Source organism: Petaurus breviceps, unplaced genomic scaffold, assembly GCF_028583685.1.
Source record: "Petaurus breviceps papuanus isolate PSGF00001 unplaced genomic scaffold, PetGlider_PUasm1.0 90386, whole genome shotgun sequence".
Lineage (NCBI taxonomy): Eukaryota > Metazoa > Chordata > Mammalia > Diprotodontia > Petauridae > Petaurus > Petaurus breviceps.
In genome coordinates this window covers 1,913,030-1,933,539 of record NW_027187236.1, presented here as the reverse complement: position 1 = coordinate 1,933,539, position 20,510 = coordinate 1,913,030, and the positions used below count along the sequence as shown (strand labels likewise).

General features: G+C 42.9%; 1 protein-coding gene across 9 annotated transcripts in view; it reads left to right on the top strand.

Moving 5' to 3' along the window:
• Positions 1 to 13,764: 13,764 nt before the first annotated feature.
• Positions 13,765 to 20,510, top strand: part of LOC138177338 (homeobox protein CDX-4-like) — a 20,657-nt gene continuing 13,911 nt past the window's right edge. The window contains exons 1-3 of one of the 9 annotated variants that reach the window (XM_069108492.1): positions 13,767 to 14,314; positions 16,089 to 16,181; positions 18,688 to 19,624. In XM_069108492.1, coding sequence (XP_068964593.1) covers positions 19,225 to 19,624 — 400 coding nt within the window. In that variant the 5' untranslated portion in view covers positions 13,767 to 14,314; positions 16,089 to 16,181; positions 18,688 to 19,224. The other 8 variants (XM_069108493.1, XM_069108490.1, XM_069108491.1 and 5 more) reach the window with 8 other exon arrangements.

The window sequence follows — 20,510 nt, the reverse complement described above, 5'->3', positions numbered from 1 at the left end:
AATAACTAAAGAGAGATCGTACTGTGTTTGCCCTAGAAGAGGGGGGGAAATCCTAATTTGAAAAAAAAATTATAAAGAAATGGAGGAAAATCTAAACCTAACTCTTGTAACTTTAAACGTGAATGGATTGAATAATCCAATAAAACAATAAAAAGTGGCAGATTGGATAAGAAAACCAAACTCTATAATCTGTTACTTACAAGAAACACTTTTTTTTCAAGTTTTAAATTTTTTTTTTATTTAAGAGACACATTTTCAAAACAAAGATATGCATGGAATAAAAATGAAGGTCTAGAAAAAATAAATAAATAAATAAATTGTATTTATCAAGTAACTCCAAAACAAGCAAGAGTTACAATCATACAAACAGATAAAGCAAAAAAAAAAAATCAAAACATTAAAAGGCACAAACAAGGAAAGTACATTATGTTGAAAGGAATCATAGACAACAAACTAATACCAATATTAAACATACATTCTCTAAATACCTTAGCATGCAAATTCATAAAGGAAATATTAACTGAGTCACAAGAATACATAGACACAATAACGACTGCAGATTTCAATATATCTCTCTCTCTCAGTTTTGCATAAGTCTAACAGAAAGATAAACACAAAAGTGGGTTGGCTAGGTGGTGCAGTGAATAGAGCACCAGCCCTGGAGTCAGGAGGACCTGAGTTCGGATCCGGCCTCAGACACTTAACACACATACACACCACACACACACACACACACTCACACACACACACAAACTAGCCATGTGAACTTGGGCAAGTCGCTTAACCCCAATTGCCCTCCAAGAAAAAAGAAGAAAGAAAAAGAAAAAAAGATAAACACAAAAGAAAATATAGAACTGAACAAATTGCTGGAGAATCTAGGGCTAAAAAGATTTATAGTGTCTTCTAAATGGCTTTTGATCTTCTTGTTCTGGGAAGTTTCGGTTCAGTCAAAGGGTTACCCTTGAGGACCTAGAGGGGATTTATTCTGTGAAGTTAGGATTCAAAGGGCTGTACTTGAGGACCTAGAGGACCACATGTGGCCTCCAGGCCACAGGTTCCACCCCCTAATAGGTATATCTATTATATTTCTTAATTATTTCTATATCTTAGATATCAAACTCTTAGCAGAGAAATTTTATACAAATATTTTCTCCCCCCCCATTTAAATACTTCCCTTATTCTAGGTACCTTCATTTTGTTTGTTCAAAAGCTTTTCATTTTCATGTAGTCAAATCTATTTTATTTTCTGTAGTTACCTCTGTCCCTTATTTGATTGAAAATACATGTCCTCAGAGCAGCTAGGTGTAGCAGTGAACAGAGCACCCGGTCCTGGAGTCAGGAGGACCTGAGTTCAAGTCCTACCTCAGACACTTAATCCTTACTAGCCCTGCGACCTTGGGCAAGTCACTTAACCCCCATTGCCCTATCTTCCCCCTCCAAAAAGGAAAAAAAAAAAAAACTACCACCACCAAAAACAAAAAACCACAAAAACAAACAAAAAAGAAAATACACGTCCTGATCATAGCTGTGAAAGGTAGATGAGCTGTTTTTCTTTTAATTCTTTAATGGTGTGATCTTTAATTTAATATTGTACCCTTTTTGAATGTATTGCGGAATATCCTGGCAAGTGTTAGTCTTTGACTAATCCTAATTTTGGCAGGCAGTTCTCCAGTTTTCCTAGCAATTTTTATCAAACGTGGAGTTATTTCCTAAGTAATTTATGTTTCCTGGTTTATCAAACACTGGGTTATTGAGTTTCACTGCCTCTGATTCTCCCTTATCTAGTCTGTTTCACTGACCTACTTCTCTATTTTTTAATCAATACCAAATGGTTTTGATTACTACTGCTTTATAATAATATTTGAGATCTAAAAAACACCATTAACTTCTAGAGAAATTGTTGTAAACATGTTGTAATGTAATGCCAAGGAAAGGCAACTTCCCAAGGTTCAGAATGCCAGCATAGGGGCTCTCCATTTTATTCAGAAAAGAGAACAGAGAAGATCAAAATATGACATCATTCAAAATACAGCATTTACTAAGGGTGATTAAATAATCTCCAAGTACTACCCCACCCCAGGACCTTCCAATCATTCAATCAATTACAAAGTCCCAGTTCTAAATACTTCTCCACCCCTAGGCTGTACCTTCATTTAGTCCACCACAAAGCCCCTCTTCTCAAATGGAGATTAGTTTCCAACCATAAGTAAAGTACCTTCATTTGTTCAATCACAGAGCACAAAAAAGTCAAAAGTTCCCCACCCCTGGATCACAATTGAATCTACCCCAGAGTTACATCAAGTTTAAGCACAGCACTTAATACCCAAATGGAGGTCTTTTCTTCATCTTGACACTTGAGGCAAGTTCTCAGCAATCTTAGTTCCTGGGGAGACAAGGCTTAGCAAGGCCACAAGATACATTGCCAGTCCCTTCATTAATTCATCCGCTGTCTGTAGAACAGTCCTAGAACCCCTGAAAACATTAGCAAAACCCTCTCCCAGGATTTCTGTAAACATACAATAAGAAAATCCTTCTTCAGGGCTTCTGAACCAACAGAAAGGTTCCCAGACCCCTGCAACAACAGCACTGTCCTTCACCAGTGGACAGTATTCACTGTCTGTCTGCAGGACAGTCTCAGGATCTCTTAGCCAGCAGCCAGGTTCCAGGACTTCTTCAACAAAAGGACTGTCTTTCACCAGTGGACAAATCTGGCAAAACAACATCAAAACAGACAGACAAAGTACCAGCAAAACAGCCATGTCTCCTCAGTCCTTGGCAGCTCAGGGGGCAGGTCTCAAAAGTCCAGGGCGATTCAAAGTGGCCCCCAGCAAATCTATCAGTCTCTCTCTCTGCCTCCACGAGGTGCTGCTTCCAAAAAGTTCTTCTGCCTCTCTCTTGTCTCTCCAAATCTAGGTCACCAGCTCCTCCCAGTTCAGGACTTTCTTTTCACATCAACAAGCCCATCCCACAGGTGGGATTAACAAGCTCTGGGTTTTAACACAATCAATTTGAAAACCAAGCCAATACAGGTGAATCTTTATATTCCATTGCTATCACACATGTGCATGTATCTTATCTGCCAAATAGAGATAGGAAGCTTTGATGTCCCTATTCTGTTTTTTTCCTGAAATATTTCACGTTTTCTTCTATTTTTTCAGTCTTTTGACTTTGTTTTGTTATTCTTTGATATCTCATTGTGCCATGAGTGTTGTTGTTGAGTCATTGAGTAAAGTCTGACTCTTTGTGACCCCATGGACCATAGTTCACCAGGCCCTTCTATCAGACTCTATCCCTCAAAGTCTGTCCAGATTCATGCTCATTGTTTCCATGACACTATCCATCTTATCTGCTGCTGTCTTTGCCTTCAATCTTTCCCATCATCGGGGTCTTTCCCAATGAGTTGCATCTTCTCATTATGTAGCCAAAGTATTTAAGCTTCAGCTTCACTTACTTAATTAAAAAAATTAATTTAGTTATTTAATACTTAAGTCATTGGTATTCATATATATGCAATTCCCCTTTTCAACGAGTTATTTCATTAGGTTTTGTATTTCTTTTTCCAAGCTGTTAATTTTCTCTCAGTATCTTTCCTCTTTAGCTCTCAACTCTTTTCCCATTTTTTCCCCTCTACCATTCTCAACTGGTTCTAAAAATCATTTTTAGCTCTTTAAAAAAAACTCTTCCTTTAGCTGTTCTAGTAACTTTTTTTTTGCTTTTTGGAGGGGGCAAGGTAGAGCAATTGGGGTTAAGTGACTTGCCCAAGGTCACACAGCTAGTTTTTTGTGTTAAGTGTCTGAGGCCGGATTTGAACTGAGGTCCTCCTGATTCCAGGGGCGGTGCTCTATTCACTGTGCCACCTAGCCACCCTTCTTCCAGTAACTCTTGTTGAACTAGTGTCCCAACTGTATTTTACTGTGAGGCTTTCCTTGAAGGTGTCATTGGGTCATTCTCTTTTTTCTGGGTTTGGGTTTTGAGCTTCTTTGTGGTTGGATTCTCTTTGTTTACTCAGTCTTCCAACCTACTTCTTGACTTTGGACTTTATGTCTTTGTTGGAGCTCTGGTGCAGGAGAGCTATGTCTGCCATGAGCTTTGTCTTCTTACATCTTTGTCCTGATTTCACAGCTCAATCTGGGGACCTGCAAGCTTTCAGTGCTTCCAAAGGCATGTGATCCAAGCTCTGCAAGTTCTGGAGCCAGGTTTGGGTCTGTTGGTTTGTTCTTCATAGAGAGTTTCAGTGACCTTCTTGTTGGACTTTGCCATCATTAGTCCCCTGGGAAGCTCTACAGATTCACAGCAACTGGACTACAGGTTTTCCTTTTATCTGGGACTCCTGAGTGGTAATTCCACTGTAAGCTTCCATCCTGGGCTGGAGGCTAGAACTGAGTCTCTGATCCATTCCTGTCATTGGAGCCACACAGTTATGTTTTGCTTCTGCCTCTGTATGTAGCTAGACCTTGTTTTGTGACCTGGGACCAGGTGGTGGATCACAAAGATGACAAATGGCATCATAGACCATTGTACACAGTAGAGTGAAGTTCCTGCATCCTGCCCTTCAGGGATCCCCCTGGATCTCTTTCTGGCCTACTGTTTCCTGCTTTGGTGCCTATTTTTGGCCCTGTTTCAGTCTCTGGGCACTTGGAATCCTCCCTGCCACATGAAATACTGACTAGACCCTATCTTGTGTCCACAGGTCTTTCTATTTGTCTTCCTAAGCTGCCTTGGGATGGACAAATGACCCACTGTGACCTTAAAAATAGCAATTACCCAAACCAATGGAAGAGCAACTAGAGATCTAGACTCACATTCAGAAAAGGAACTATCAAGTGGGAGGGCAGGGAGAAGGAATTCCTGGGCCCGATGGAGTCATAGGAGAATTCTATCAAACTTTTTTTTTCTCTCCAGTTTTTGAAAGGAAGATTTATTTAATAAATTTCAACACACAAATTAGTGCAACACACCTACAAGGAAATCCCAATAGATCTATCAAGCTTTTAAAGAATGATTTGGGGAGCAGCTAGGTGTGACCTTGGGCAAGTCACTTAACCCCAATTGCCCTCCAAAAAACAAAAAGAAATAAAGAGGTGAATTCAAATCTGGCCTCAGACACTTGACACACTAGCTGTGTGACCTTGGGCAAGTCACTTAACCCCAATTGCCTTGCAAAAAAAAGAAAGAACTAAAGAGGAGCAGCCAGGTAGCACAGTGGATAGAGCACCAGCCCTGGAGTCAGGAAGACCTGAGTTCAAATCTGACCTTAGACACCTACTAGCCATGTGACCTTGGGCAAGTCACTTATCCCCATTGCCTCTCCCTCCCTTCCATCCTCCAGAAAAGAAAACAAAATAAAAAGCCCCAACTGTTCTAAGCCTTTTGGGGCAGCTAGGTGGTGAAGTAGGTGGAGCACTGGCCCTGGAGTCAGGAAGACCTGAGTTTAAATCTGGCCTCAGACACTTAACCTTACTAGCTGTATGACCTTGGGCAAGTCACTTAACCCCAATTGCCTTGCCTTTTCCTTTCCAAAAAGAAAGCAAAACAAAAAACCCCAAAGAGATCCCGATTATCAAGGGAAATGATGAAATGAGATAGAGACAAAGAAGAAATAAAGAAAAAAGAAATCCATATGTCAAAGTACATTATAAAGCAGTATCTGGTATTGACTAAAGAATAGAGAGATGAGTCAATGGAACAGACTAGGCAAGGGAGAATCAGAAACAATGGAACCCAATGACCCAGTGTTCCATATGCTAGAAAACATAAATTACTTAGGAAAGAACCACCTATTTGATAAAATTTAAAAAAAAACAACTCTTGGAAAATCTGGAAAGCAGTTAGCAGAAATTCAGCTTAAATCAACACTACAATACATTCTAAATGGATAAGTGACCTTAATATTGAAGATCATACTATTAAAAAATTAGTAGAGAAGTAAATCATATACCACTGACATCTATGGGTAAAAGATACATTCTTAACTCAAAAAGAGATAGAGGCAATTACAAAAAATAATATAGATAACCTTGATTGAAGAAAAGTTTCTGCAAAGACAACATTGATGCACCTAAGATAAGAAGAGAAGTGATAGAATGGTGGAAAAATCTTTGCATCAAATTTCTCTGATAAGAGTTTGGCATCCGAGATAGGGAGCAATAGATCAGGGTAAATTTTCTCATATAAAAGCGGCAAGACAAAAATGTTGCAATGGAGGGGAAGAGCAGGAAGGTGAAAGGGAATGGGACAGCCTGATTCTTATTGAATTTGGCCTAAGGAGGGAATAACATACACACTCAATTGGGTATCTTACCCTATAGGAAAGTAGAGGGGGAAGGGGATAAGAGGGGGGATGATAGAAGGGAGGGCAGATTGCAGGAGAAGGTAGTTAGAAGCACATATGTTTGAAAAGTGACAGGGTCAAAGGAGAAAATAGAATAAGTGGAGGGCAGGATAGGATGGAGGGAAATGTAGTTAGTCTTCCACAATATAACTACTATGGAAATGATTTGGGTAACTACACATGTACAAACTATATTAAATTGCTTATCTTCCTAGTGGGGGTGGATGAGGAGGGAAGAAGGGAAAAAAATCTGGAACTCAAAGGTTTTTTTTTAGTTTACAGGATTCAATTCCACAATTCCTTGAGTTTCACATTTTGTCCCCCTCCCTCCCCTCCCCCACCAAGGCAGCATATAGTTAAGTATAGGATCTGTAAATACTTTCACATTATACATTAGTCAGGTTATAAGGACGGATTGTACCAGCTGGAATGAAAAATGGTAAAGAGGACATAAAACCAAATAAGAGAAGGAAAAAGATCAGGTATTTTGCTTCCACCTGGATATAAACTCAGTTCTTTCTAGTTCTTTCTCTGGATGCACATATTTCTCTCCATCATGAGTATTTTGGGATTGACTTATATCACTGCATTGCTGAGAAGAGTCCAGTATATCAAAGTTGGTCATCACACATACGTTGTGTCTGTAATTGTGTACATATTTCTCCTGGTTCTACTCTTCTCACTCAGAATCAGTTTGTACAAGCCTCTCCAGGTAAATATGAAGACCATCTGCTCCTCGTTTCTTATAGCACAATAGTATTCCATAACATGCATATGCCACAACTTGTTCAGCCATTCCCCAAAGCCACACCCCCTTAATTTCCAATTCTTTGCTACCACAAAAAGAGCTGCTATAAACATTTTTGTACATATGGGTCTTTCTCTCATTTCTATGATCTCTTTGGGATATAACCCTAGGAGTGGTATTGCTGGATCAAAGGCAATTTTATAAAAAGTATTTATAGCTCTTTGGGCATGATTCCAGATTGCTCTCCAGAAAGGCTGGATCAGTTCACAACTCCACCAGCAATGCATTAGTGTTCCAATTTGCCCACATCCTCTCCAGCATTTGTCGTTTTCCTGTTTTGTCATCTTAGCCAATCTGACTGGTGAGATGTGGTACCTCAGAGTTGTTTTGATTTGCATTTCTCTAATCAATAGTGAATTAGAGCATTTCTTCATGTGCTTATAGATATCTTTAATTTCTTTCTCTGAAAACTGCCTGTTCATATCCTTTGACCATTTATCAATTGGGGAATGACTTGTATTCTTATAAATTTGACTCAGTTCTCTGTATATTTTAGAAATGAGTCCTTTGTCAGAGACATAGGTTGTAAAGATTTTTTTCCCCAATTTCCCACCTCCCTCTTAATCTTGGTTACATTGGCTTTGTTTGTTCAGAAGCTTTTCAATTTCATGTAGTCAAAATTATCTATTTTACATTTTATAATGTTCTCTAATTCTTGTTTAGTCATAAAGTCTTTCCCTCTCCACAAGTCTGACAGGTAAACTATTACTTGTTTTAGAAGACTGCTTACAGTATCAACTTTTATGCCTAGATCATGCACCCATTTAGACTTGATTTTAGTATATGGTGTTAGATAATGGTCTATGCCCAGTTTCTGCCATACTATATTCCAGTTTTCACAGCAGTTTTTGTCAAATAGTGAGTTCTTATCCCAAAAACCAGGGTCTGGGGGTTTATCAAACAATAGATTACTATAGTCGTTGACTTCTGAATCTCGTGTGCCTAATCTATTCCATTGATCCACTCCTCTATTCCTCAGCCAGTACCAAGTAGTTTTGATGACTGCTGCTTTATAATACAGATTGAAATCTGGTATAGCTAGTCCACCTTCCCTAGCATTTCTTTTCATGAATTCCCTTGATATTCTGGACCGTTTATTCTTCCAAATGAATTTTGTGGAACTCAAAGTTTTAAAAACACATTTTTAAAAGTTAGTCTTTTACATGCAACTGGGAAATAAGATATACAGGTACTGGGGTATAGAAACCCATCTTGCCCTACTAGAAAGTTAGGGGGGAGGATATAAGAGAGAACAGATTGGGAAAAGGGTTATTCAGTAGGCTTGCTATTCTGGAGTGGGGGTAGGGGAAAGATGGGGAGAAAAAATTGTAACTCAAAATCTTGTGGAAATGAATGTTCAAAACTAAAAATAGATAAATTAAAAATTAAAAAAAGAGTTTGGTATCCAAGACATGTAAACAATTTATACACACCCACATATGCACACACATACACATAAATATTTTATATATGCATAAATGTATACAGTATATATTGATTATATATGTGTGTCTATAAAACTAATAACCATTCCCGAGTAAATAAGAGATCAAAGGATTTGAACAAATAATTTGTTTTTTGGTGGGCACTGAGGCAATTGGGGTTAAGTGACTTGCCCAGGGTCACCATGCCATCTAGCTGTCCCTGAACAGTTTTCAAAAAAAATTGTGAAGTATTTACAGCCACACGAAAGAATGCTCTAAATTACTAAAATGCGAATAAAAACAATCCTGAGGTTACACACTGCAAATAGGGGGAGGGAGTGCTGTGGGAAGATAGGCACGTTGGTGCATTATTGGTGAATGACACAACCATTTTGGAAAACAATTTGGATTTATGCAGATAAAGTGACTGAAGTTTCCATACCATTTGGGCCACAGATTTGATTACTAGAACATATTTCAAGGAACCTATTGGTAAGAAAAAAGTCTCCGTAAACAGCAAGATATTTATGATAGCACCTTTTGTGATACCAAAGAATTTGGGGGAAAATAGATGCCCATTAACTGGGAAATTACTAAATAAATGAATATACTAGAATACTACTGTGCTGTAAGAAATTATGAATATGATGAATACAGAGCAACAGGAAAGCTCTCCATGACCTGATGAAGAATGAAGGAAAGCAAAGAGCCAAGAAAAAAATATGACAACAATGGAAGTGAAAAGACCAATCACACCTATAAAATCAAAATCATTGTTTAAAAAAGTGGAAAGAATGGGCGGCAAGGTGGTGCAGAAAATAAAGCACCGGCCCTGGAGTCAGGAGGACCTGAGTTCAAATCCCACCTTAGACACTTAACACAAAAACTAGCCGTGTAACCTTGGGCAAGTCACTTAACCCCAGTTGCCCTCCAAAAAGCAAAAAAAAAAAAGTGGAAAGAAGGTGGCTAGGTGGTCTCACTTAACACTAGCTGTGTAACCTTGGGCAAGTCACTTAACCCCAATTGCCCTGCCTTCTTCCCCCCTTCAAAAAGCAAAACAAAAAAAAACCACAAAAAGTATAAAAAACAAGCACGGAGAGGAGAAGACCCTCCAAATCCACCCCTTTGTAGAGGGGGGGGGGGGTCACAAGCGGCGTCCATTGCATGTTTTCAGATTTTTTGCATGTTTTGATCAATTATGCTGATTTTTCCCCTTTTTTGTCTTTTAGAAAGTTTGTTTATATAGAATGGCTCTCTGGGAAGGGAAAGGGAAGGGATACTAGGAAAAATTATGGTGATGCAAAATGCAAAAGATATCAATAAAAACTTATTTTATGGATTCAATGCAATGTTCTGTTTGGTAGCACTACCTTAGCCTTAAAAAAGAAAATTCTTCTTGGCACTAGATGGCAGTGTTGTTTCACTCAACAGAGAGTTTCTAATTCTCCTTTCAGGGAATGACTGTTCCATCAGTGAATCACTTCAAAAAGTAATCAAGAAAATATATAGCTGGCCTAGGAAGAATAATGAGAACAGTAATAGTGATGTAGTGGCTAGAACCCTGAACTTTGGAGGCACTAAGTAGTTGTGGGACAGGTCACCTAATGTCTTCCTGCCTCGGTTTCCTCATCTGTAAAATGGGAGTGATGATAACACCTAGTCCTTGGAGTTGTTGTGCAGATCAAATGCCATAATAGTTGTAAAGCGTTTTGTCAAAGTTATCGATATCTTCCCCTACTCTATAGGCTTTCAATGAGTGTTGTCAGTCTGGAGGGCCTTAGAAGGTACAGCTCACCAAAGGCTAGACTCTGCTGACCCTGAGTGCTTTTACTTTGGGGGGTGGGGGGCCCACAACCCGTAGGAACCATTAGAATGGGCAGAAGAGCTATTTGGACTTTTGATGGGTTCCATCAATTAGATTGAACTGATTGATCTATTGAATTTCTGTTTCAAGCCCTATGCTGTGCTTTTGTGTAAACACTTTGTGTTTTGCATTTTCTATCAAGTGAAATAAACCCTGTCCCATCTTTGCTATATTGTTAACCTGAACATTTTCACAGGAACTTTTTTTATGGATGGAGACCTAGAAATAGGTAAAATTGTGAGGTTTCCAGAGGAAACTAGGGACAAAATGAGTCAAATTCCAGTGTTCCCTGGGGAATCCAAGGTGGGGAGGGGAGAAGCCCCATTGAAAAGAGTACTAACTCTGGAGTCAGATGCCCTGGGTTCAAATTCTGCCACCGATCTCTGACACTTATTACCTGTCTGCCCTGAGACAGTATACTTAACTAATTTTCCTTAACGCTAACATGAAGGCATTGTACTCGGCAGCCTCTGTGGTCCCCTCCTGCTGTGGATAGATGACTAGCTCCAAAGAGTTACTTGGTGGAAATCTTCCCAATTAAAATATGACTTGAATAAAGCAGAGCCCTGGGTTTGGTGGTATGGATTCTGTTTGGGACTCTTGTTCCTGTAGGGACCTACACACACAAGGCAAAAGCACTCAGTAGCTTAAGGATCAACTTCTATCTTTCCAGGAGCCTGACTTGCCTCAGGACCTAGTTGATTCAGGCCCTCCTCCTCTACCTCACACATACATTTGGAGGGGGAGCAGGAGTGGTAGTCATTTCTGAGCTGTGGGTTCCATTTGCCCCTGCTACTATCCCCCAGGGTCCTGGTTCTCTGGTTAGTTCTGTCTTGGATGCCCTTGGGAATCAAGGCACCCTCTGAGCCCCAGGAAATCTGTCAGAGGTTCCCAGGCCTCACTCCCCCACTCCTAGTTCCCCTAGTGGGAGAATGCATTCAGGGCTAATAAGAGTCAAGCAATCCTTCCTCCAGGAAGCCAGCCCCACCTCCCTTGGCATCCAGACAGGCCTTCAGACTTATAGTGCTACCCCAAATGGCACCTGCCCAAAAGGACTCAGGGCTGAGAGAGAGTGGACCTCCCCTCCTCCATCCCTGGCCACCCGCTCCCAGAGCCAGTGAAGGCCAAGGGTCAAGTCTGCCCCTGCCCAGACCCTCTCTCCTCCTGGGCTCCCAGCCCTCCTGGGTCCTGGAAGTCCTCCCCTTGGCCCAGGAATCCCTCTGCTGCTCCTCCCTCCCATTTCTGCAGCCACCAGCTCAGTCAGAATAGTTGACTGACTGCCCAGTCATATTAGTAAAGGGGAAAAATGGAGATTGGAACCCAGGTCTCTGGGCTCTGCCCAAGAGAAACGTGGAAAGGCTAGAGCAGCAGAGAGTCAAGGCTGGCGGGTCCTCCTGAGGGGGAAAGGCTCTGAGGACAGCCCGAGGCTGGGGCCCAGACTAGCTAAGCCTGGCCCCAGAGTGGACCGCCGCCCCCTCCCCCCCATCTGCTCTGAGGCACCCAGTGCTGGGGCCACACCAGCCACCAGATTATCCATGGGACAGAATGGAGTCGCAGTGGCTGGTGCTAGTTTTGGATAGTGGGGAGCACGGGGGCAGAATATTGTAGACACTCTCAGAGGTGGTCACAGGAGGGGTCTGCTTCCCTTCATTCTCCTTCTGTGATGGGAAGGGGAATGTCAGGAAATGGCTGGGTTCTGATAAAAGCATCCATGAGTGATTTTTAAAGGGAAACTAGAAATGGGCTAGTTGATGCGAAAGAAGGATGGAGATGAATTCAGGGTCAGGACGACCTGGGGTTCAGATTTGGCCTCTGGTACCAGCTCCATGAGCGACCCTGGGGGAGTCACTTAACCTCTTTGAGCCTCAGTTTCCTCATCTGTAAGATGGGGATAATAGCGAGGGAATCTGATAAGAATGTATATTAAATGCTACGTAAATCTTACGGTATTTGATGAGATCACCTATTAGTCTAGAGTTGACCCAACATCCTTTCTTCATGATAACCCTGGTGGGGAGCTTTCATTGTGATAAAGTCGTTTTGCAGCAACATCTGACTTTTCCTGAGCTCATTGGCCGTTTTCCTGGCAGAGATACTGGAGTGGTTTGCCATTTCCTTCTCCAGCTCATTTGACAGACAAAGAAACTGAGGCAAACAGGGTAAAGTGACTTGCCCAGGGTCACACAACTAGGAAGTGTCTGAGGTCACATTTGAATTCAGGTCCTCCAGACTCCAGGCCCCACACCATCCTTGTGCCCTCCCCCAACTCTGCCCATTCCATGCACTGCAGCGCCACCTAGCTGCCCTGGGAAGGAGATGGTTCAGGCATATATCTTCAGCCTGTTTTACAGTAGGGACCCCTGAGTCTCAGAGAGGTGATGTAACTGGCCTAGGGGCACACTGATCACACATGTGAAGTGTCTGTGAGGGTGTTATAGGTCCCATTCTTTGTGTGATACTTAAACAGTGTGCAAGGCGAGATGGTGGGTGGTGGGCAGCTGGGGCCCATCAAAAACACTCTGGTCCTGAGAGGAATGCTAGAGCTAAGTGGGGTAAGTCCTGTGGGTCCTGGGCTCTGATAGGAAGATAGATGGGGGGGGTGGGCTGGAAGGGGAAGCACTGGCCAACTCTGTGATCCCCCCTCTGGGAAGTGGAGATGATAATAAGACTTTCACTCTCTACAGCAAGAATGGCTTGGGTAATAAAGTGTATATTTCTGTGTATGTGTGCATATGTGCTTTTGTTTCTGTGTGTAAACGTTTATTGTGTTGCCCATATGTGTGTTCGTGCATGTGCATGCATGTGTCTGTGTGTGCTGTGCATGTGTCCATGTGTTTGTGTGTGTGTGTATTTTGTATGTCTGTATGTATATATGTGTGCATGCGTTTCTGTATATGTGCATATATGTATACCGTGTGTTTGTATGTATGTGTATTTGTGTATATGTGTGTGTGTACGAGTGTGTGTACTCATGAAAAATGCTTGGTAAACCTTTTTAAAGCCCAATGCTGGACAGTAAGTGGATCCTTCACCTCCAAAGAATATCTCGGGAAAGCTAAGAGTTAATGCCCATATTGGGGCCACAGACATGATTTGTGGCAACTGGCCAGGAGGTGAGCCTTGAGTCTGAAATGTTGATGGATGGCAGGTTTGTTCTCCCTCCTCCCTCCTTCCTCCTGCCCCTCCCTCCTCCCTCCTGCCCCTTCCCTCCTGCCCTCTCCCCCCTCCCTTTTCCCTCCTGCCCCCTGACTCAGTAAAAACCTTGTTTTCCATATCTGTTCTTGTTTCTTTACATACTTTTCCACAGTAAGCTTTCTAGCTCGTTCTCCATATCTCTGCCTTTGTTCATCTTTTCCTCTTTATATTTATCTCATGTCTTTTTCTATCTATATCATCAATATCTATATCCATACAGATATATGTACACATATATGTATATATTATATATACAGTATACATCTATACACATATGTTTGTGCATATGTGTGCATGTATCCTGTCATTTTGGAACACCTCATGATTTATGTCTATGTCCTCCTGGCAGTCTAGAGCAAAGCGGAGAAGCGACCCCTCCTCTTGGCCTAGGGATCATGACATAGGCCTGATAAGGAATTGGCATGAGGACCAGCAACTCAGGATTGGAGTTCCCCTGGGAGATTGACAAGTCCCCGAGACAACAAGTGATTTGGACCAGCTGATGCTTCCTTCCTGGCCACTTGCTTCTGACACTAATGAGGCTATAAAAGGAACAGTTGACAAAGTAGGGGACCTCTCACTCCAACTGGGGCAAGACTCCACCCTTCTCAAACTTGGTAGGACAATCCTGCTTCTTTTCCCAGCCAAGCATCCTTTGTTTTCTACCTCCATGAATGGATTCAACCCTTTTGGTGAGTGTGCCAAACCCAGGGTGGACTTTGTCACTCGGACTCGGGCAGTGTGATGGAAGGGTTATCAATGACCACCACCACACTACCCACCAGGGATACTAAAATTCTGTAACTGACGAAGTGAAGTCAGCAAAACCAGGAGGGTAATATACACAATAGTGAAAACAATGTAAACGGAACTAAACGTCATGCAGTTAGAAAGAAACCGAGCTTGGCCCCAGAGCTGGAGACTACAGCTCTGTAACATTATATGCTAGACTCTGGTGGCAAGTTGGACTGCTTTTTTTGGACATAGTTACCAGGGACGGTTGGGGGGAGGGGAGGGGTAAAATAGTATTAAAAATGAAAGCAATGTTTAAAAAAGGGGGGGGGGAAACAAGCATTTATTAAACACTTGCTATGTGTTATGTGTCTGAGGCAAGACTTGAACATAGGTATTCTTGATTCTATCCACTGTGCCACCAGGATAGCTTTATGATTTTTAAAAAAATATCTGTACCAGTGAATTTCCCCACACTTAGGCCACCAGTTGAATTTGTAAATTCCTCTGTTTGTGAGCTGGAGCTGGGCTTTATTTATCTTTGCTGTAAGCTCCCTTCAGGCTCTAACTACTGAGACCCTTCTGTGAATGGAACAGCTCCAGGGGAGAAAGAAAATTAGCTGAGAGCTAAAAGAAAAGTTATGTTTGGGGAGGGTTGGGGAATGGGAATCATGATCCTAGGGCAGCAGAAACTGTAAGTCTCTGGTATGAACACCTACAAAGTGTGTCTCTCCCTCCTTTCCCTTGTCTCTCACTCTGACACTTCAGCTGTGTCCATCAGCACAAGTATACCCACCCAGTGATTGTGTGAACTTGGACCAGCAAACTCGATTGTTTAGTCTGCAAAATGGGAATAAATGTTTGGGATACTGCCCCGCCTCATGGGGTGGTTGTGAGGATGGAAACTGTGGGAACTTTATTCTTACTCAGATCCAAGGATTAGAGAGCCAAGTCAGCTATTGGGAGTCAATTTTCCAGCAAATGAGGGCTTAATTCTCTTGGTCTCCAAGTTCACAAGTGCTACCCAGTGAGGAGAAAATACATTTTTGCTTGATTCATTTGTTGCTTAAAAATCTCAGGAAGGGCCTCTCCCCAAGGTCAGGTGGACTACATTTGCACACACACCCCATCTTCTGCCACAGGCTAGATACTGGGGAGGGTGGTATTAATTAGATCAGAAGCCTAGATCATAGATCATAGGGAATCATATGAATAATATTTGCTCAGAGTTCCACTCCCAGTGCAGTTCCTCGCTCACTCAACAAAGATAAGCTGCTACCTCTAATCAGAAAGATTTCTATCTCAAGCTGTGTGTGAGCTTGGGCAAGTTTCGTTGTAGTTATGATATAACCACTGTTCAAGAGGACCCTCCCAACTCTGCCCATTTATAAGCCAAGGACCCTTGTAGCTCCAGCATTTGGTGTTCTAAGGTCCTTCTGGGCACTGACATTCTGTGGTCTGAGGACCCTCCCAGCTCTGGCAGACTTTGTCCCAAGGTCCGTACCATCTTTGGCATTCATTCTATGACTAAGGACCCTTCTAGCTCTGGCATTTGGAATTCCAAGGTCCCTTCTTTCTAGCTTTGACGTTTTATGATCTAAGGACCCTCCCAGCTCTGGCATTCTCTGTTCTAAAGTCCCTCCCAGTTGTAACATTCTATACTCTAAGGACCCTCCCAGCTCTGACATTCAGTGTTCCAAGGTCCCTTCCAGTTCTGATATTCTGTGTTCTCAGGTCTCTTGCAGCTCTAGCATTCTGATTCCCAGAGGCCCTGAATTCAGGCAGGAGTTTGGACAGCTGGCAGCAGTGTCCTGGAACAGGGAGCAGGTGAGCACCCCCCTTTCCACACCCCCAGAGGTAGCTCTTGGGAGAGCAGCACCCCCTCCCTCCAAACCCTTCCCTTCCCTACACTCCAGCTGGTGTTGCTGGGCCTGGGGGCTTGCCCTTAGCATCTGCCTGTGAGCTGGTTCCCATCTAAGCAGGCAGTTTATATAGCCCCAGAGGCAAAGTAGCAGTGGCTTAAGGAGAAGGTTGACTTATTTCCTGGGGACTCCTGCCCCCCCCAATGCATCTCCCCAAGCCCACACATGCCAAGGAATACAGCACCAAAGAGAGACAAGCAGTGCCTACTTGTGGGCCAAAGCTTGGCTTGCTGCTTGGCGAGAGCAGGCCTTAGAAGAACACAGAACCCATAGATGAGAGTTCACCGTCCAGTGACTACTGACGGGCACTTGCTTACAGAAATGTAGGTGTCCTGCTGGTTCAACTGATTTGGGGCGGACTGATATATTGACAGGGCTGAGCTCGAAGAGATGTTTGAATAGGAAATGACAGAACAGGAGAAGGGAACCTGGAAGGTCAACTAATATGACCCCCTCATTTTACAGGCAGGGAAACTGAGACTCTGCGAAATGTTTGACAGTGTAAACATAGGCCCTCTGATTCTTAGGCTAGTGCCCAGCTCTTCCACCTTTTCCTTCACTTTCCAAGGCCTGGATGAGAATTCCCCACTGAATGACTTCCTCTCTTGATCTGATTTTTTTGTTATTTTTAATTTCTTTATTATTCTGGAGGCTGGCTCTCCTTAGCTCAGCGAGGTTAGAAGTGCACTAGTCAATCACAGCAGATCTTACATGAATCAATCCAACCCTCCTTAGGCAGCACAAGTGATTCACCAGCCTCAGCCTCCCTGGTGACACCAAGCTCACCAGAATGACTTCCTTTCTACTTGCCCTCCCTCAGCTCTCCATGGAGGAGGATCGAACAATCCTCCATGCCTGGAAGAGACTCCTTTCTCCCCCATCTCCAATGATCAAAAAATCCTTTCTTTCCTTTATGCCTCCACTCAAGTTGCTGCCTCCTCCAGGAAGCCTTCCCTGAAGCCATCCCTGAGAATCTCTCCTAAAATTCTTCATGAATCTCTCTTTTGCTGTTCTCATCTTCTAATATCAGCTGACTTATGTAAGGCTTTGAAGTGTACAGGGTACTTTAAGTGCACAATTGGCTTGGTGTCTTACCTTGGGTCATCCTTGACCCCCCCTCTCGTCTCCATCATCCACTCCTCCTCCCTCAGCCCCAGTAGGCAAAGCTCTTAGAAAGCAGAGATGTATTTGGTTTTTAACATAAGTGTTTCTTTTTATTTTTTTAAATTTTTTCTTTTCTTTTTGCTTTTTGGAGGGCAATTGGGGTTAGTGATTTGCCCAAGGTCACACGGCTAGTAAGTGCGTCAAGTGTCTGAGGCCGGATTTGAACTCAGGTCCTCCTGACTCCAGGGCCAGTGCTCTATTCACTGTACCACCTAGCCACCCCAGTGTTTTTCTTTAGATTTAGATTTTTCTTTTTAGCAGTCATCAACAAACCCAAACATTAAAGCACAGGGAGGAAAGAAAAAGAGGATCATATATGAATCTCTGACCTTTGGTTATGTGCAATTTTTAATAATTCACAAAAAATTTATAAAGGGGCAGCTAGGTGGCACAGTGAATAGAGTACTGGCCCTGGAGTCAGGAGGACCTGAGTTCAAATGTGGCTTCAGACACTTAACACTGACTAGCCATGTGACCTTGGGCAAGTCACTTAACCCCAATTGTCCTGCCTTCCCCCCCAAAAATTGTAAGAATAATTTAAAAAGTTAATAACAAAGTATCTGCTTTATCTCTTCACCCTCTTCTGGTTATGTCTGTAGATTTTTGTTCTGTTGATATATTTTTCTTTCTGTTTTTTGTATCTGTGCCATTTCCCACTATTTCCCCATTCCCCTCTGCTCAGCCAATGTTGTTTGTCATCTTTGTATTCCTGACTGGAGGCACAGAGTTCTGTCAGCGCATAGTAGGCAGTGCACAGTAGGCACTCAGTTTGCTGAGTTGATTAGAATGAAAGGCCTAGTTTGGGAAGGGAGATTATCCAGGGGTGGGGAACTCAAGGCCTTCTAGGTCCTTGGGCACGGCCTTTTGACAGAGTCCAAGTTTTCCAGAACAAATCCTTTTATTAAAGGGATTTGTTCTATGTAGTTTGGATTTAGTCAAAGAGCCACTCCTAAGGACCTAGAGGGTTACATGTGGCCTTGAGGCTGCAAGTTCCCCACCCCTGCATAGGCTCTCCAGGTAGAAGAAGGCTTAGACATCACTTGGTACCAGGAGGAGTGGAATCAAATGCAGCTTTAGACATTTACTTGCTATCTGCCTCAGTTTCCTCCTCTGTAAAGTACACATAATGATAACCCATTTTCATGGGTTGTTGGGGGAATAAATGAGGTATTTGTAGAGTACTTTCCCAATTTTAAAGTGCTACATAAATGCTAGCTATCATTATTACCAACTCCCTTATCTTACAGAGGTAAAAAGGGGGGCCCGGAAAGGGGTCCCAATGTCAGAGACAAGAGGTGATCCAGGTCCTTTATTTGGAATACCCGCCACCTGACTCAAGCTTCTGGAGTAGAATTTGGTAGAGGGAATTGTTTCAGATTACCCTCGAAGCCTACCAGGAACCTCAATAAAACCAACCAGTATCCTTTTTAGATTTTCTCCATCTTGGCTGCATTACCACGAAATCTGAAGGAAGCCTCCCATCCCATTTACTCTCAGGGACAAAGTGTGGAGATATGATAAGGCTTATCCTTGAGCCTGATCTGAGAAAGGGAACACTTCAAAACTGAACAAGGGAGAAAGTCAGCGTTTGATTGAGTACAAATTCATTATTTGAGCTCCTTGTGACTTCAGAGAGAACTGGGGTCTGAGGTACTAGAGCCCAAGTAATCAAGCTTTCTTTTTAGGGCCAGCTGCATCAAGAAGCTGGGGGGGGGGGGAAGAGAGAAGACAAGATTAAATAGGTCCAGTGGGATGGCCTGATCAGACTTCTGAGAACCAAGTCCATGAATTATCTTCTCCAAGAGGCCTCAAAGATGTATCCAGGTTCCTTTCAGTACAACCACAGTGGAGGCAGTCACGGCCCCTGTGGTCACCTACAGAGCCCCAGCTTTGGACAAGGCCCATCTTATGCATACTGTATGGGATATCATCAGATGACCAACCTGGATGGCCACAGGCACTGGCTTGGGAGCTGGGGGTCTCCCTACAGCCCACCAAAGATGGACTGGATGTCCTCTGCTGAAGACCCCTCAGATCATGTGAGGAAATCCTCATCAAGCAAGACCCCCTACAGTTCCCCTGACCCCCCCAGTCTGCCCCTTTCCAGCAGCCCTGAAGAATACTCTCCCAGCAGAAATGGCCACCACACCTATGCCTGGATGCAAAAAACCATGGGATACACAGGTAAGGTCAAAATAGCCTTCCCTCTCCTCCAACCAACCTAGGCTCATAGGACTTAAGTCTCAAAGATCTTTTCCAACCACCTTACTTTAGAGAAGAAAAAATTGGAGGGTGGGAGTGGGGAAAGAAGTATATCTTTGGATCTGGAAGGGACCCCAGAGGTCATTTAGTCCAACTCCCTCATTTTACAGATAGGAAACTGAGGCCCAGAGAAGCCAAGTGACTCTCCCAGGGTCAACCACGTAGTAAGTAGCAAAATGGGGATTTGAACCCAGATCTTCTGATTCTTTCCCCTACACCAGAGAGGAGGGACTAATGACAAGATCAGGGAATTTTGGCCTTCACACAAATCACACCCTGCCCCCAATCTAGATAGTAAAGATACTGAATTTATTTTTTGCCCTCCATAGGTAAGAGGAGGACCAAGAGGTACATATGAGGCAGGAAAAAGTCATGATATCTTTCTATACTTGTGCAAATTGGTGCAATCCCTGTCTGTGGATATAAGCAGGCCTTTTCTCCAATGCAGGAGAACAGTCTGTCACCCTCTCCCTCCCTATCCCTATCAGGTTTCTATCTTCTCTTGGCCAAGCATCAAATGTGCCTGGTGGCCTGGTGAGAAGGGGTGGAGGAGGGCAGCACAGCTAGCTAGTGGTATAGGTCAAATTGTCCTGATACTGGAATTCATGAAGGGAGAGAGAGTGAGCAGAGCTAGGTGAAACATTGGATATCACTGAATCCAAATCTCTGATTTTATTTGGTTTTTTTTTGAGCGATAGTAAAGAATCTTTTCTTGTCCCTCCTGAGAGAGAGAGAGAGAGAGAGAGAGAGAGAGAGAGAGAGAAGGAAGGAAGGAAGGAAGGAAGGAAGGAAGGAAGGAAGGAAGGAA